At 43.4% G+C, this 17,731-nt stretch overlaps 1 protein-coding gene across 2 annotated transcripts in view; it reads left to right on the top strand.

The window, feature by feature from the left end:
• SETBP1 (SET binding protein 1) overlaps positions 1–17,049 on the top strand; it is a 786,996-nt gene extending 769,947 nt beyond the window's left edge. For both annotated transcript variants that reach the window (XM_070743631.1, XM_070743630.1), the window contains exons 4-5: positions 7,027–7,194; positions 14,604–17,049. In XM_070743631.1, the coding sequence (XP_070599732.1) occupies positions 7,027–7,194; positions 14,604–15,145 (710 nt within the window). In that variant the 3' untranslated portion in view covers positions 15,146–17,049. The remainder of the gene's footprint in view (positions 1–7,026; positions 7,195–14,603) is intronic.
• The last annotated feature ends 682 nt before the right edge of the window (positions 17,050–17,731 follow it).

Here is a 17,731-nt window from a genome sequence, read left to right as displayed (position 1 = left end):
AACTGAAATCTTATTTCACTTCGATAGAAACCCATTGTTTATTGGTCTCTCTTCTGGAGCAGCTGCTTAATGTACATAGAAGTAAAAAAGGTCAGGTCAGCTTACCCAACCTGATATTTTCCAGATGTGTTGGGCCACTATATTTTCAAACATGCTGACCAGAGAGTTCTGGAGAATTCATCTGAAAAATAAACCTCAAGGGAAAGGAAAGTTGTGTTTCTTGAGAGATTGGTTTCCATGAGGTCCCAACCAGATTTACACACAGCTTGTAAGAAAACTGCCTTCTGTATGTTCCCATTTTTGGGAAAGTATCTATAGAGATTCTAGTCATCAGGTTGTGGTTGTTGTTGGTATGTCTCGGTATAGCTGGCTATGAGACCTTTGACATACACTGAGCAGATATTTTTAACAGAGTGTGGATATGTGGTAAAGCCAAAGAAACAAAAGACACAGACTTAGTTATGCTTAATAAGTACTATTTACATATATACAAAACAGAAACAATCCATAACAAGCACTAAGCCATACAATATAATAAGCACTAAGCAAACACACACACCCCTCAAGGCAAAGCATCATTGAGGGAAGGAGTACTGGCGCCCTCTTATGGCGAACCAGCCCAAAATATTTAAAGTGACAATACAAGAGACTACAATAGGTAGTTTGCAATGGCAAACCCTAACAACCATGTACCTTGTACTAACAGTTGTCCAAAAGGTGCTTTTTCAAAAAGGCAACTGGACTTCCTTTCGAAGAAGCTTCTTATCAAAGAAGCTTCTTCAGTTTTGAGTGAATGGTGAGAGGAGGGAAGGATTTATATTCCTTGCAGTCATCTGAGCGTTAGTCCTCCCTCTGAGAGTCCTTGAAGCCACTTGCAGGTTTATCTCTGCTCTCAGGGTCACCTAAGTAGGGTCACCTAAGTAGTATAAGGAGCCGGGGGTGATGCAATGGTTAGCATGCAACCCTGCAGGCTACTTCAGCTAACTGCTAGCTGTAGTTCAACATTCAAATCTCACCACCGGCTCAAGGTTGACTCAGCCTTCCATCCTTCCAAGGTGGATAAATGAGGACTCAGAATGTTAACCGCTTAGAGAGGGCTGTAAAAGCACTGTTCAGCGGTATATAAGTCTAAACGCTATTGCTATAAATGGATGCGGATCTTTCTTGGAACTGCTGAAAAGGACTGTGTTGTAAATGGCTGGTGTTGTATCTCTCCCTCTGTTGATATTGGGACGCGGTGGCTCAGTGGCTAAGACGTGAGCTTGTCGATCAGAAAGTCGGCAGCCGCCCCGAGTCTATGGAGAGGGGCGGCATACAAATCCAAAAAATTATTATTATTATTATTATTATTAGTTCAGCGGTTTGAATCCCCAGCGCCGCATAATGGAGTGAGCTGCCGTTACTTGTCCCAGCTTTTACCAACCTAGCAGTTTGAAAGCATATATAAAAAATGCAAGTAGAAAAATAGGGACCGCTTTGGTGGGAAGGTAACAGCACTCCATGTGCCTTCAATGCCGAGTCATGCCGGCCGCATGACCACAGAATCGTCATCAGACAAAGCTGGCTTTTTGGCTTAGAAATGTAGATGAGCACCACCCCTAGAGCTGGAAACAACTACCACGCATGTGTCAGGTGACCATTTACCTTTAACAGAGTTGGGACCTACTCTTACTGTAGGTGGCCTCTTTGTTCCTCTTTCAGATCAGCAGTACTTTCTATCCAGAATGTGGACTTTGCAGCCTGTAAGGATATGTGAATTATTTACAAACTAAATCCACCTTGGAGTAGTAGATTTAATTTATTTATTTAAATATTTATTTATTTATTTATTTTGTCAAGTACAAATTTATAATATACATAGATGTAGCATTTATTTATTTATTACATTTGTGTGCCGCCCTTCTTCAAAGACTCAGGGCAGCATACAAACCTAATAAATAAATACATTATTTATATACATAAGATGGGTAAGGATAAGCCCTACATGGCATGGGACCAGATTACTTACGGGACCGTCTTCTGTCTCTTATATCCCAGCGGCCGGTCAGGTCCCACAGAGTTGGCCTTCTCCAGGTCCCGTCAGACATGTCATCTGGCAGGACTTAGGGGAAGAGCCTTCCCTGTGGCGGCCCCAGTCCTATGGAATGAGCTCTCCCCAGATATCCATACTGCCCCCACTTTCCCTGCCTTCCGTAAAGTTTTAAAGACCACTCTTTGCCGGCATGTCTGCCACATAAATCCCTGAGGCCAGTTAGGTCCCACAGAGTTGGCCTTCTCCAGGTCCCATCAACCAAACAATGTCATTTGGCGGAGCCTAGGGGAAAAGAGCTTTCTCTGTGGGGGCGCTGACCCTCTGGAATCAGCTCCCCCCAGAGATTCGTACTGCCCCTACCCTCCTTAGATTTGTGCTACATGTTTATGTCTGTATCTACTCTTTGAGCCGCCCCGAGTCTTTGGAGAGGAGCGACATACAAATCTAATTATTATTATTAATAATAATAATAATAATAATAATAATAATAATAATAATAATAAATAATGATATCTGTTTGTTTGGTTTTTAACTACGGGGATTTTTAGTTGTAATTTTATACAGATTTCCATCATGCGTATACTAGTTGTAAGCCTCTCTGAGTCTCCGGCGATGGACGGCATAGAAATCAAATTAATAAAATAAAATACATACATACATACATACTGTTGTGGTTGGCTCTGGCCCAGCTCCTGCCCCAAGGAATGTGGAGGTGGATGCAGGGGAAACATCAACATGTCATAGGCCTGTTTTATTGCCGACAGAGACAGGTAGTGCAGTTTCCTCGGACAAAGAAGAAAGTGGGGGTGACTTGGAAGAGGGGAGTTTGGCACACAGCCCAGGAAGCCAATCTCCATTATCTTCGGTCGATTCGGATGAGGAGGACCCACGCAGGCGCAGAATTATGCATAGAAGAGACCAATTGAAGAAATATTACAGGAGATAAGAGAGGCCACCTGTGTTTGGGTGGGGCTCCAGCAATTAGAGCTGCTGATATAAGTAGCAGCATGTTGGCTTGGCCGTTGTGGAAGATTATCTGATCGTTGTTTCTTCAGGACCGTGCCTTGCTGTTTCCGGACTTTGTTGCTTTTTCATGACTTTGAAACCAAAGCAGAGCAAAGTGTGTGGGTCTCACTTCGTGTAAGAAGGAGGGCTGTGACGTTTTTTCACAGCTGCTAGCTAAGTATTTAAGGACTGATTAAGGAGATTGTACAGCCTACCAGGTTGTTTTGGGACGAGTGCTCCTTGCAATACAAAAAGGGTGCTTTGTCTCTTTTGAATTTTGTGATAAAGAACATTGTTTTTGAACTTTCAAGTGTGTGTGTGTCTGAAATTTTTACCCTTGAATTTTCGGGAGACTCATACCATAGAGCCTGGCAGAACACATACGAGGGAACATTGGGACAGGGATGGTAGGCACACTGGTGCGCTTATGCACGCCTCTTACTGACCTCTTAGGAATCGAGTGAGGTCAACAGTGGACGGACTTTTCCTACTTTTTTAAAACCTAAGTAAAGGGTCCGTTGCCCCCAGGGTGGCTTTACTTTTTCCTGTTGCCAGCTTGTCTTCCTTCCACGTCGTCGTCATCTCTTCCCTTTCATTGACTTCTTCACCTGCCACCATCTGGATCCAGAGGGGGCCACGGGCTGAGGTTGCTATCCAGGGCCAAAGTAAATTAGAAACCAACGCGTTCTCTCAAGGCCTAATTCCAGGGGTCCCGTGGAGAGCTAATGAGGCGTCAAGGGGGGTGGGAAAGAGGGTCTTTTGAAGTCGCTTGTCAAATCTGTAACAGGCTCCCTTGTTCCTACAAGCTTGGTGTGACCTTGCTAAGCACCGGAGGTGGCAGGCCAGGGCACATGTCTGTTCGCCTGCCCCGTCTCTTGGATTTTCTTCCGGAGGGAACCCAATCAAAATATCGGCCCCCCTCCCCGCCCCAAAGAGTGGGGAGGGAAAAACCTCTTTGGTGTTTGGCCTTTGAAGCGAATCTGGGATCGTGCGGTGTGGCGGGTTAGGCCCGCTGCCAAATGTTGCTGTTGGGAGGATGGAACCAAAGATCTGAGTAACCATGGCAACCAGGAAGTCGGCCTCTGCATCCTGGCAGCAGGAATCCATAAATCAGAATTGCCTAATGCAAAAAACGCCGGTGCTGCGCAGGTAGACAGAGAGAAAGACTAGCTAAGGGACGGAAACGGCTTGCCAAGGATTGCTTTCGACAAAAGGATGGCGGCCTCTTGAGACGGTGAAATAGATTTTATGCAGAGACCTGGACAAAATGGGTGTCTTGCCAGGAAGGGAAGAAGTTGGGGTTTGGACGGGTGGGTTTTGGAGGGTTTTTTAATTTATTTATTTTAATCCAGCCAGATCAGAGGTTTACAGGTGTTACTTTTGCTACAGGGTGGTTGTTGTTATTGTTACAGTACAACACAGCAAATGAGATCACTATGCTGGATTTCATATTTCATCACCAGTTAGGCGCTTTCTAAGCACCTAGGACTGTGTGATGTAGTGGTAACTTTTTCTTTCTTTCTTTCTTTCTTTCTTTCTTTCTTTCTTTCTTTCTTTCTTTCTTTCTTTCTTTCTTTCTTACATTTGTATGCCGCCTGTCTCCAAGGACTCGGAGCGGCTTCCAACAACAGTACAATTTACAAGTCCAATTTATTTTATTTATTTATTTATTCAATTTTTATGCCGCCCTTCTCCTTAGACTCAGGGCGGCTTACAACACGTTAGCAATAGCACTTTTTTAACAGAGCCAGCCTATTGCCCCCACAATCCGGGTCCTCATTTTACCCACCTCGGAAGGATGGAAGGCTGAGTCAACCTTGAGCCAGTGATGAGATTTGAACCGCTGACCTTCAGATCTACAGTCAGCTTCAGTGGCCTGTAGTACAGCACTCTACCTGCTGCGCCACCCCGGCTCTATTAAATATTAAAAACCAGAACATATTAAGTAACCCTTATTAAAATCAATCACACAATTCAGCAAACCATATATAATGCGGGATTATTATTACTATTATTTGATTTATTGATTGATTGATATGCCACCTTTCTCCACAGACTAAGGGCGGCTCACAACAGAAATAAATACAAAATACAAAAGAAGAACATGTAAAAAATCTAAAGTTAAAAATAGTCTAGAAACTCCAGTTCATTAAAGCAATCATCCACATTCATTAAAGTTCATTAAAGCAATCGTCCACATTCAGCTACATATTAGCACTCAACCGTCCAGGCCTTCCAGGAAAGATAAGTCTTCAGAGCCTTGCGAAAGGCCAGGAGGATGGGGCAAGGAGGGAGTTGATCCCAAAGGGCCAGAGCCGCTGCAGAGAAGGCTCTCCCCCTAGGCCCCGACAGAGGGCATTGCCTGGCTGACGGGACCTGGAAAAGGCCAATTCTGTGGAACCTGACCGGTCGCTGGTATACATGAAGCAGAAGATGGTCCCATAACTATCTGGTCCTAAGCCATGTAGGGCTTCATAGGTCATAACCAAAACTTTGAATTGCATCTGGAGACCAATCGGCAGCCAATGCAGCTCGCGAAGTGATGGCGAGATGTGGGCAGATGTTGGGAGGCCCATGATGGGTCGAGCGGCTGCGTTTTGCACTACTTGCATTCTCCGAACATTTTTCAAGGGTAGCCCCATGTAGAGAGCATTGCAGTAGTTGAGCCTCGAGGTGTTGAGGGCATGAGCGACACTGAGAAGTGACTCCATGTCCCAATAGGGCCACAACTGGTGCACCAGGCTTACCTGTGCAAATGTCCCCCTAGCTTCGTGTTTTCTGAGGGATTTGCAAGCCTAATGATCAACAGATGCTGAATACAGGCGCATTTAGCATCCCTATAGTGTTTCAACTTGTGGGCTTCAAGTTCAACTCCCGGAATTCTGGGAGTTGGAAGTCCCCAGGCTTCAGGAGGCTTTCCTGAACCCTGGAGAGAGTGAAAACAGCCCAAAAGACAGCCGAAAATCAGCAGGCATGCACACTGGAGCTGGCATAGGATAGCGCCTCGCAAACCTTCAGATATAGCTCCACATGCTACCTGTGGCACACGTGCCATATTTGGCCATCACTGCTCTATGCTATTCTTATATAGTTACAAAGATGGCACTGATTCCACTGTAAAATCCTAGTTGAATGAATATATCCTTCCAGCCTCAAAATTGAAGATGTGGTTAAGAAAATTAGCCAAGCAGAAATAAAGCGTTTTCAAAATCTGACAGCGAAACGTCAAGGTATTTATGAAGTGATAATGCAACTCCAAACCCACCTATAAAAAAACCAGTGTTCAGTAGTTACCATAAATTTAAATTTTTTGCCTCTTGCAATTATTTCCGCATGCCAAGAACAATTTCCAAGAAACTAATAAAGATTTGAGCAATCTGATGCATTTTATTTTTATTTTTATTTGGCTGGATTTTTTCCCCTTATTACAGAAAAGGGTCTTATCATGGATTGTATTACAGAAAAGGGTCTTATCATGGATTCGGCTGTTTTCGCTGATATTTTTGCTTCCGCACATGTGCAGAAGCAAAAACCGGCGAAAATAGCTGAAATCTCGTGAGCACAAGAGAGATTTCGGCTATTTTCGCCGGTATTTTTGCTTCCGCTGATGTGCGGGGCCATTTCGCTACCCAGACAACTTCCCCCCCACACACATGGGAGGAGGAGCCCACAACTGGGCGCCCCCAACATGAGTGACTTTGAGCTGACCACGCATATCCTCTAGAACAGGAGTGTCAAACTCAATTTCATTGAGGGATGCATCAGGGTTGTGTTTGCTCTTGGGCTGGGGGGGCGTTTCTACCATGAAAATGGAGCTCAAAGGGGCCAAGTGTGAGCCCCCAAGTTCCACATTTTTGCTGTCAGAGGGATGCAGGAGCACGTTTGTGAGCCAAGAAGCTTGAAAGGCCATTTCAGAGCCCTGTTGTACATTTGGTCAAATCTAAGTTACTGTCCCGTTTAATAACCATCGTTATTCATGTATTTTGCAGGAATGACCAGTTCTCACCTAAAGGCAGACCAGGCTTTGCACCATAGTAAGAATGAAAGTTCGGCTTCGGCGGCAGGGATGCGTCAGAAACCAGCAGTTCTCAACAGCATTGCCGTGTCTTCGGCACCAATCTTATCTCTCTTACCTTCTCCAACAGCCACAGAAACAGGTAAACATCTCTCGCATTATTTTTCCCCAATTTTGTTCCTGGAAACACCTTGAAAAAAATTCAAGCTGCAAAGCCAGCGGATTCTTACAAATGATGAACTTTTTGGAGACGAAAATGTTTATGACAGTTGCATTGTCCCAGGGTCATTTAATCACCTTTTCAAGCTGATTCTTACCAACGATGAACGTTTTGAAGATAATCTTTTAAGAATATGAGCTTTGGTGGTGCAGTGGTTGGAGTGTGCAGTCCTGCAAGCTACTTCTGCTGGTCACCGGCTGCCAGCAGTTTGGCAGATCGAATCTCAGTATTATTATTATTATTATTATTATTATTATTATTATTATTATTATTATTATTATTATTATTACTTATTGGATTTGTATGTTGCCCCTCTCCGCAGACTCGGGGCGGCTAACAACAATGATAAAAAAACAGCATGTAACAATCCAATTAATAGAACAACTAAAAACCCTTATAGTAAAACCAAACATACACACAAACAAACATACCATGCATAACTTGTAATGGCCTAGGGGGAAGGAATATCTTAACTCCCCCATGCTTGGCGATAAAGATGGTTCCTGAGTAATTTGCGAAAGACAAAGAGGGTGGGGGGCGTTCTAATCTCTGGGGGGAGTTGATTCCAGAGGGCCGAGGCTGCCACAGAGAAGGCTCTTCCCCTGGGGCCCGCAATTCAAGGTTGACCCAGCCTTCCAAGGTCGGTAAAATGAGGACGCAGATTGTGGGGGGCAAGATGCTTACATCACGCACGCATGTCCCCTCACAAAATTTTGCCTCCTGCGCATGCGCAGAAGCAAAAACATGCTGGGGCACATGGGCAGGAGAATAGAAGCTGCGCACGCAGTGCAACTTTCGCTACCAGTACAGCGTCCTCAATTCTACCAGTAGCAACCCACTACTGATTATAATATATAAGTACTATAATAAATTAATTAAAAATCTATCTTAAATCCAAGATACGCATTAAATCTTCCTTAAACTTTGCTGTCTAAGGTGGCTGTTTGCCACCAAATTACAATGGTACCTCTATTTAAGAACTTAATTCGTTCCGTGACCAGGTTCTTAAGTAGAAGCAATTTTTCCCATAGGAATCAATGTAAAAGCAGATAATGCGTGCAAACACATTAGGAAAGAAATAAAACCTTAGAATTTTGGTGGGAGGAGGAGGAAGAAGAAGAGGAGGAAGAGGACAGTCGCAGTCCAGAGCGAAGGAAGTGTTTCTTTTCTCTGGGCGCTGACAGAGGTTTATTCCCTCTCCAAGCACCCAGAGAAAGGAAAATGCTTTGTTCGCTCTGGACTGCCAAAGCCTCCTTAAGCACCACCGAAAGGCTCCTCTGGCAGCCCAGAAAAGCCCGAGATGGCCGGGGTTAAAGGGGGAATGGCAGGAAACTGGCCGGGCCTTCGTGTTGCTCTCAAATTTGGGTGGCGCAGCAGGTAGAGTGCTGTACTGCAGGCCACTGAAGCTGACTGTGGATCTGAATGTCAGCAGTTCAAATCTCATCACCGGCTCAAGGTTGACTCAGCCTTCCATCATTCCGAGGTGGGTAAAATGAGGACCCGGATTGTGGGGGCAATAGCCTAGCTCTGTTAAAAAGTGCTATTGCTAACATGTTGTAAGTCGCCCTGAGTCTAAGGAGAAGGGCGGCATAAAAATTGAATAAATAAATAAAATTGAATAAATAAATTTCCTGGGAAATTTTTCCGGGCTCGGGTTCTTAAGTAGAAAATGGTTCTTAAGTAGAGGCAAAAAAATCTTGAGCACCCAGTTCTTATCTAGAAAAGTTCTTAAGTAGAGGCGTTCTTAGGTAGAGGTACCACTGTATTTCATAAAATCTTCCCTATTGGGATCAAGTTATGGAGAATTTCCTGATGTTTCCTCCCATGCTTTATAGGAGATAAAACGTTAGATTTATTTTGTTTTCTTAAAAGCCTGCCTGCCTTGCAGAGTTTGTTCTGAACAGATGCCATCATTAGGATTAAATTCTCCCCTCACCAACTACCTGGTTGTAAGATCTGCACGGTTTCCATCAACCTTTTTTTTTGACTGAGTTCTCAGAAGATATCAAAACGCCATACGGCTCTTAATGCCATTATTCACTTATTTATCCAGATGTTCTCAAGAGCATTAGCACGTTTAATTCTCTTCATTTTATGAGCCAGGTGTTAGTGGGGCTTCACATCTAAGGAAGTGTTTCTGTTGCAGTCTTTTTTGCTGTTTTTCTACGAGTCGTTTTCTTCTGCTCTAATTCCAGTCATTCCACTGATACGACTTACGACCACCATTGAACCCAACATTTATGTTGCTAAGTGAGATTGCTTTGGGGGCTACCTTTGAAGAGCGTTCAGAAACTACAGATCGTGCAGAAAACAGCTGCACGAGCAGTCATGGACCTTCCTAGATAGGCCCATGTCTTTCCAGCAATCCGCAAGCTGCATTGGCTGCCGATTGATCTCCGAAGGCAATCAAAGTGTTGATTATGACCTATAACAATGTTGTCTGGCGGGTCCCAGGGGAAGAGCCTACTCTGTGGCGGCCCCGACTCTCTGGAACCAACTCCCCCCGGAGATTAGAACTGCCCCTACCCTCCTTGCCTTCCGTAAACTCCTTAAAACTCACCTGTGCCGTTAGGCATGGGGGAATTGAGGCATTCCCCCTCCCTCGCCCCGGACCTATATAATTTATGTATGGTGTGTCTGTGTGTATGTCGGGTTTAATAATGGGTTTTTTAAAATGTTTTTTAAATTGGTTAGAGGACAGTACTGCAGGCTAAATCAGTTGACCGCTAGCTGCAGCTCAGCAGTTCAAATCTCACCACCGGCTCAAGGTTGACTCAGCCTTCCATCCTTCCGAGATGGTAAAATGAGGAGCCAGATGGTTGGAGGCAATATGCTGATTTTGTAAACCGCTTAGAGTGCTGTAAAAGCACTATGAAGCGGTATATAAGTGCTATTGCTATTAATGACCCCATTGGGAAAAATCAGGAACGGGAAGATCGTTAAGTAAGGCAATCACATGGTCACCTTGTTTAACGTAATGGAGCATTCCCCAAAATAAGGGGAATGCTCCATTACAATCATACCCTGTTTCCCCCAAAATAAGACATCCCCTGATAATAAGCTTTTGTGTGCATGGCAATAAAGCCAAGTGCTTATTTCAGGGTTCTGAAAAGATATAAGACAGGACCTTATTTTCGGGGAAACACGGCAGATCGAGGTCTACTTGTATTAGAAAATATTCCTTCCACCTTTTAAGAGCCAGGGTGGTGCAGTGGTTAAAGTGCAGCGCTGCAGGCTACTTCAGCTAACTGCTAGCTGTGGTTCAGCAGTTCAAATCTCACCACCGGCTCAGGGTTGACTCAGCCTTCCACCCTTCCGAGGTGGGTCAAATGAGGACCCGGTTTGTTGGGGGCATTATGTTGATTCTGTAAAACCGTTTAGAGAGGGCTGTAAAAGCACTATGGAGCGGTATGTAAATCTAAATGCTATTGCTATTAATCCTCCCTATATCGAAAGGACATGAAATTAAAACCAGATATCATAGCTAACTCCTTATTTTTAGCAAGGATGCCCTGTCAGTCGCTGATGCAAATCCAAATAAGTTCTCCTGGAACCTACTCAGAAATTGGTTGCAATCAGATCTTCTCCCGGTGTTTATCTGCACACATGTTAAGAAGACCCTCCTCATGTTTTACTACAGGGAGGGACATGTCCCTCATGGATGAGAAAGAGAGCTTGTGTTGAGTATCTTACACTTTGGAATGTCTTCTCCTGAAGGCCAGATTGGGACAAGACTGGTATCTGTTAATGCCATTTTTTTAAATTCATTTTTTAAAAAATGTATCCCGCCTTTATTATTTTTATGTGGCAAACATCTTTCGGCTGTGGCGAGGAGGGCGTTTGGCCAGGTTTGCCTGGTGCACCAGTTGCGGGCCTATTTGGACAGGGAGTCATTGCTCACAGTCACTCATGCCCTCATCACCTCGAGGTTCGATTACTGCAACGCTCTCTACATGGGGCTACCTTTGAAAAGTGTTCGGAAACTTCAGATCGTGCAGAACGCAGCCGTGAGAGCTATCGTGGGGCTTCCTAGATTTGCCCATGTTTCTACAACATTCCGAGGCCTGCACTGGCTGCCGATCGGTTTCCGGTCACGATTCAAAGTGTTGGTAATGACATTTAAAGCCCTTCATGGCATTGGACCAGAATACCTCTGGAACCGCCTTCTACCGCACAAATCCCAGCGGCCGATAAGGTCCCACAGAGTTGGCCTTGTCCGGGTCCCGTCGACCAAACAATGTCGTTTGGCGGGCCCCAGGGAAAGAGCCTTCTCTGTGGCAGCCCCGGCCCTCTGGAATCTAATCTCCGGAGATTAGAACGGCCCCCACCCTCCTTGTCTTTCGCAAGTTACTCAAGACCCACCTATATCGCCAGGCTTGGGGGAATTAAGATATCTCCCCCAGGCTTTCTTATATTTTATGTTTGGTATCTATGTGCTGTATGGTTTTTTAAATTGTTGGGGTGTTTTATATAATTTTATTATTAGATTTGTTCCATTGTTATACTGTTTTTATTATTGTTGTGAGCAGCCCCGAGTCTTCGGAGAGGGGCGGCATACAAATCTAATAAATTGAATTGAATTGAATTGAACATTTTCTCCTCATGTTTTCCTCACAACAACAACACTGCGTGGTGGGTTGGGCTAAAAAAAAGAGGGATCGACCTAAAGTCTCCCAGCTGCCTTTCATGGGGATTAGAACTCTTACACTCCTGGTGATTGACCCAAAGTCACCCACCTGCCTTTCATGGCTAAGGCGGGGTTAGAACTCTCATACTCCTAGTGATTGGCCCAAAGTCACCCAGATGCCTTTCATGGCTAAGGCGGGGTTAGAACTCTCATACTCCTAGTGATTGGCCCAAAGTCACCCACCTGCCTTTCATGGCTAAGGCGGGGTTAGAACTCTCATACTCCTAGTGATTGGCCCAAAGTCACCCAGCTGCCTTTCATGGCTAAGGCGGGATTAGAACTCTCATACTCCTAGTGATTGGCCCAAAGTCACCCAGCTGCCTGTCATGGCTAAGGCGGGATTAGAACTCTCATATTCCTGGTGATTGGCCCAAAGTCTCCCAGCTGGCTTTCCATGCTAAGGTGGGACTAGAAATCAAAGTCTCCTGGTTTGGGGGCCTTAATCACAAGAGCAACCTGGCTCCCTTTATTATTCTGCATTTAAATGATTATTATCGTTTTTGGCTGGTTGGAGCAGGGTCGATGTTACCACTTTGACTTTGCATGTTTAATAGATTCTGTACTGACTTGAAATCAAGGCTATAAAAAAGCAGGCTATAAATAATTTAAATGGCTCTGGTATAAATAAATTAGTCTTAAGACTCGATGATGTGAATGTTAGCCTTAGGAGCTAACTGATTCAATCCAAAAAGCATTTGGGTTGCAAAAACCAATTCCTTCTAAAGAACTTGCATTCCAAAATGTTAGAAAATAAAAACAGAATTTCTCTGTAGGATTCTCGTTCATGCTCTATTAGCGTCCTGATATATAACTTGTTGCAAATATATAAGCATCAATGGCAATGATTTTAAATGTATCTTCCCAATAATCAACCATTTCCTCACACGTATGACTGTATGACTATACCTTGTTGCTGGTATAACAAGCAGGAAGATGGAGATTGTGATCCTGCTGTATAGAGCGCTGGTGAGACCACATTTGGAATCCTGTGTTCAGTTCTGGAGACCTCACCTACAAAAAGATATTGACAAAATTGAACGGGTCCAAAGATGGGCTACAAGAATGGTGGAAGGTCTTAAGCATAAAACGTATCAGGAAAGACTTCATGAACTCAATCTGTATAGTCTGGAGGACAGAAGGAAAAGGGGGGACATGATCGAAACATTTAAATATGTTAAAGGGTTAAATAAGGTCCAGGAGGGAAGTGTTTTTAATAGGAAAGTGAACACAAGAACAAGGGGACACAATCTGAAGTTAGTTGGGGAAAAGATCAAAAGCAACATGAGAAAATATTATTTGACTGAAAGAGTAGTAGATCCTTGGAACAAACTTCCAGCAGACGTGGTTGATAAATCCACAGTCACTGAATTTAAACATGCCTGGGATAAACATATATCCATCCTAAGATAAAATACAGAAAATAGTATAAGGGCAGACTAGATGGATCATAAGGTCTTTTTCTGCCATCAGTCTTCTATGTTTATATGTTTCCTTAAGATTTTTATTAATATTGATTGTTTCCTTATTGCTTATTTGACCCTTATGACAATCATTAAGTGTTGTATCTCATGATTCTTGACAAATGTATCTTTTCTTTTATGTACACTGAGAGCATATGCATCAAAGACCAATTCCTTGTGTGTCCAATCACACTTGGCCAATAAGGGATTTTATTATTCTAATTCCAAAATTCTATTTTTTTCCATTTTCCATGCCATTTCCCATATTTTCAACCTTTGCGCATGAATTTCAAATTCAGTAAAGATGGGAAGATGGAACAGGGTTATAGGTTATATTGTTCGTAGAATTCAAGACCAAGGTATAAAGAATAAACTGGAATCACACTATAATTTGTAAATATTGTAATGTTCTTGATTTAAAATGATATTAAAAAGTACACCCTAATTTTGGTAGAGGAGTCTGAATGAATGATGTTGAGTGGCAGGAGGACACATCATTGTACACTATAGTGTGCATCTGTCATTATTAAAAGTTAATAAAATTTATTTTAATTTTTTTTTTAAAGTAAAGGTTTATTTTGGCCTGTATTAATTATAATAATACAGGCATCGGACCAGAATATCTCCGAGACCGCCTTCTGCTGCACGAATCCCAGCGACCGATTAGGTCCCACAGAGTGGGCCTTCTCCGGGTCCCGTCAACTAAACAATGTCGGTTGGCGGGCCCCAGGGGAAGAGCCTTCTCTGTGGCGGTCCCAACTCTCTGGAACCAGCTCCCCCCAGAGATTAGAACTGCCCCTACCCTCCTTGCCTTTCGTAAACTCCTCAAAACCCACCTTTGTCGTCAGGCATGGGGGAATTGAGAGATCTCCCCCGGGTCTATACAATTTATGTATGGTATGTTTGTATGGATGTCTGCTTAATAATGGGTTTTTTTAAATATTTTAAATTGTAAATTATTAGATTTGTTATGAACTGTTTTATTGTGTTGTGAGCCGCCCCGAGTCTACGGAGAGGGGCAGCATACAAATCTAAATAATAATAATAATAATAATAATAATAATAATAATAATAATAATAATCCATCAGGTATGGCAACATAGCAATAGGCCATGTTGGTAACCAATTGTTCCCCATCTTGGTTAACTCTGATGCAAGGTCTCTCTTTCTTTTATCTTCTCCAGCCAGCTCGACCCTCAAAAAGAGATTTAAACGCTGTGAAATTGAAGCAATCCAGTGTGAGGTACGTAAGATGTGCAACTACACCAAGATCCTCTCCACTAAGAAGAACCTGGACCACGTCAACAAAATCCTGAAAGCCAAACGGTTGCAGAGACAATCAAAAACGGGGAATAATTTCGTCAAGAAGAGGCGAGGCCGTCCACGGAAGCAGCCCCCTTCGTTCGACGAGGACTCCGGAGACCAAATGCCTGTGCTGGAGAAATGCGTGGACCTGCCTTACAAACGAGGTCAGCGCCTTCTCTTGAACTCTCTGGTACTGGAACAGGCAAGCGGACAAGATCCGGTAGCCACCACCATTGAGGCCGTGGTCCACATGGCCCGAGAAACCTCTCAGTCTCCCCAACTCCCGGTCCCTCCGTCATGGACGTCAAGAGCCGGGAAGCGGAAAAGCAAGTCGCAACCACATCCACAAAGTGAGGAGGACGAAGTGAAGGGGAAAAGACATCGGAAAAATAGAGGAAGCGAAAACGAACACCTTCCCTAGTAATCCGGGACACGGTCAACAAAAGACAAGAGGGGGATTGTTCCGCCAGTAGGCCGAAGCGGGAAAAACTCTTAGTTCACATCTTCTACACAGCATCAAATTTGCTCTGTATTTCAGGAGCACAGCAGCCATGAAGAGAATCCAGATGAATTTGATCACTTATCGTCCTTCTCCTCCTCATCAACATGACAATAAGAACTCAACTGCGACGGGAAACCCCTCGGTTAATAACAGGGGAGAGGGTACGGAAGGCGTTCTTCAAACTTTTACTGAGTTTTGCTTTTTTACGTTGTTGTTGTTGTTCAGACAAGTCACCATCGTTCTTGTGTAAGTTCCCAGAGGGTAGAAGAACATGGTGTCTTTACCAGTACGGTCAATATCTTTTTCAAGTGATGGTCCTTGCCCCCTTTTTGATAGGTAACATTGAAATCACCAGCAACTTTTTCTGGTCACCGCTGTGACAGGGAGTGGGGCAAATACGCCTTCCCTGCCACACAGCTATTGTAAGTCACAAGAGCTCTTGCCCAGGAACCAAGATGCTAGGGTTACATCTGAAAATCGCATCCCCCTATTTTCAAAAATAATAACTATAACGCAAAATTCCTCAAATGTGCTTTTCCTTTTCTAACGAGGTTTCATCGTTTCATTGGGTCTGGGAACGTGAGAAGAAATTTTGTCTAGGCTGGTGGTCACTAAACTCCGAGCCCTAACCCGATCTCGAGCGATTATTTGCCGCTAATTTTGAAGAGTGTTTTATTTTCTCTTCTTTCCTAGAGTGTCCGACGAAAAAGGAAATTGGTTTCAAAATGAGTCATGTAGGAAGAAAATAAGGAATCACGTAGGATAGATGAAGGACAGTTAAACGTTAAGAGCTTGTGGTGGCCTCCCTCAAACAATTGCTGCCGCGTAAATTGTGCATTTACGAAATGGGCGCTATTGCTTGTCGCTTCGTTTGGAAACCAAATTCAGTTTTTTACTGCCCCAACTAAGCGCTCCGGCAGTCGACTGGCTAACAGAAATATGAATTTTCTCACAGTCTCAGTTGGCTAGCAGAGTTGCAGAAAATGGAGACCCACCAAGATGTCTTCAAAAAAATAAAATCAATATGGCAGTTACAACAATGCGATGCCCTTTTGTGTACGTACACCACATCAGTGTGTACACAAAAACATCACCCGTGGTGTGATCCTCAACTTGATTTTTTTGACTCACCCGTGAATCCCCTTATAAGCTATCAGCAAAATAGGAATGTACAGTGATGCTATCTTCAAAAGGCAAATTTAAAAGGTTCCAAGTGGGAAAAATAGAGGTTGCTCAACCCAAATTTGTGCTAATTACGAGAAACATTTCTGCACGATAGTGTCCAGGGCTGCTTTGGTTTTTTTTCAATACAGTGAAAAATAAATAAATAGGAAAAGCCATTTCGAAGTAATAATTCACCGGGGGGGGAAATCTAACACAGGAAAACCGTGTAAATTTCTCAACGCAGAATTTCTAAATGAAAATTTTAAAATGACCAAGTGTTCTTATCTTAAAAAAAGAAATAATAATGTTTTAAAAAAAATCTAGATGCTCAAAAGATAGTGTTTGAATTAATGCCACTCCGGAGGTCTTTCCTTCCAAGATGTGGTTGCCTTAATAAATTGAAAAAATATTTAGGGTGGGGCTGTCCTGTATATAATGTAATTATAAAGATGAAGGGAGAAATCAAATCTGCATGGACCACAACTTTTGTGTGACCAGTAGTTGTTTTCTTTTTAAAGTTGTCATTTCCAATTGACCAGATTGAATACAAACCACCCCTTTTCACTGTGTCGTTGGCTTTTGTTTCTGAAGCAGATTTGATTCGCTAACTCAATACGTTGTTTGTGTTGTTTTGCATTAAACAGCATATTTTTATATTATCCTTTTATGGCATTAATGATCCTTCCTCTGAAAAGACAAAACAAAACAAGATAAAGGCAGTTGTTGATAACGTCCTCTCCAATTTCACTTTATTTGCTGGGTGGGAGTAACCAAGCAGGGCATAATGTAAGCAATAAGCTCAGAGTGAAGAAGAGATTTCAGCAAAACAAAACAATAATACAGTGATACCTTGTCTTACAAACTTAATTGGTTCTGGGACGAGGTTCTTAAGGTGAAAAGTTTGTAAGACGAAACAATGTTTTCCATAGGAATCAATGGAAAAACGATTAATGCGTACAAGCCCAAAATTCACCCCTTTTGCCAGCAGAAGCGCCTGTTTTTGCGCTGCTGGGATTCCCCTGCAGCATCACAAAAACACGGAAGTCCGGAGGTGGGGTTTCCCATGGAGGGGAGCCTCGGGAGAATCCCAGCAGTGCACAAACGGGCGCTTCACTGGCAACGGAAGACCGGAGGCGGGGCATCCCAGCGGCGGCGGTGGGTTTGTAAGCTGAAAATAGTTTGTAAGAAGAGGCAAAAAAATCTTAAACCCCGGGTTTGTATCTTGAAAATTTTGTATGACCAGGCGTTTGTAAGACGAGGTATCACTGTAATAATAATAACGAAATAAGTCAAGGCAGTTGTTGAGTTTGGATTCAGGGTGGGGATAATAACATATTCAGA

Source organism: Erythrolamprus reginae, chromosome 2, assembly GCF_031021105.1.
Source record: "Erythrolamprus reginae isolate rEryReg1 chromosome 2, rEryReg1.hap1, whole genome shotgun sequence".
NCBI classification, from domain to species: domain Eukaryota; kingdom Metazoa; phylum Chordata; class Lepidosauria; order Squamata; family Dipsadidae; genus Erythrolamprus; species Erythrolamprus reginae.
Note: the sequence above shows the minus strand (reverse complement) of the source record. Positions and strands in the feature narration are given on the sequence as shown.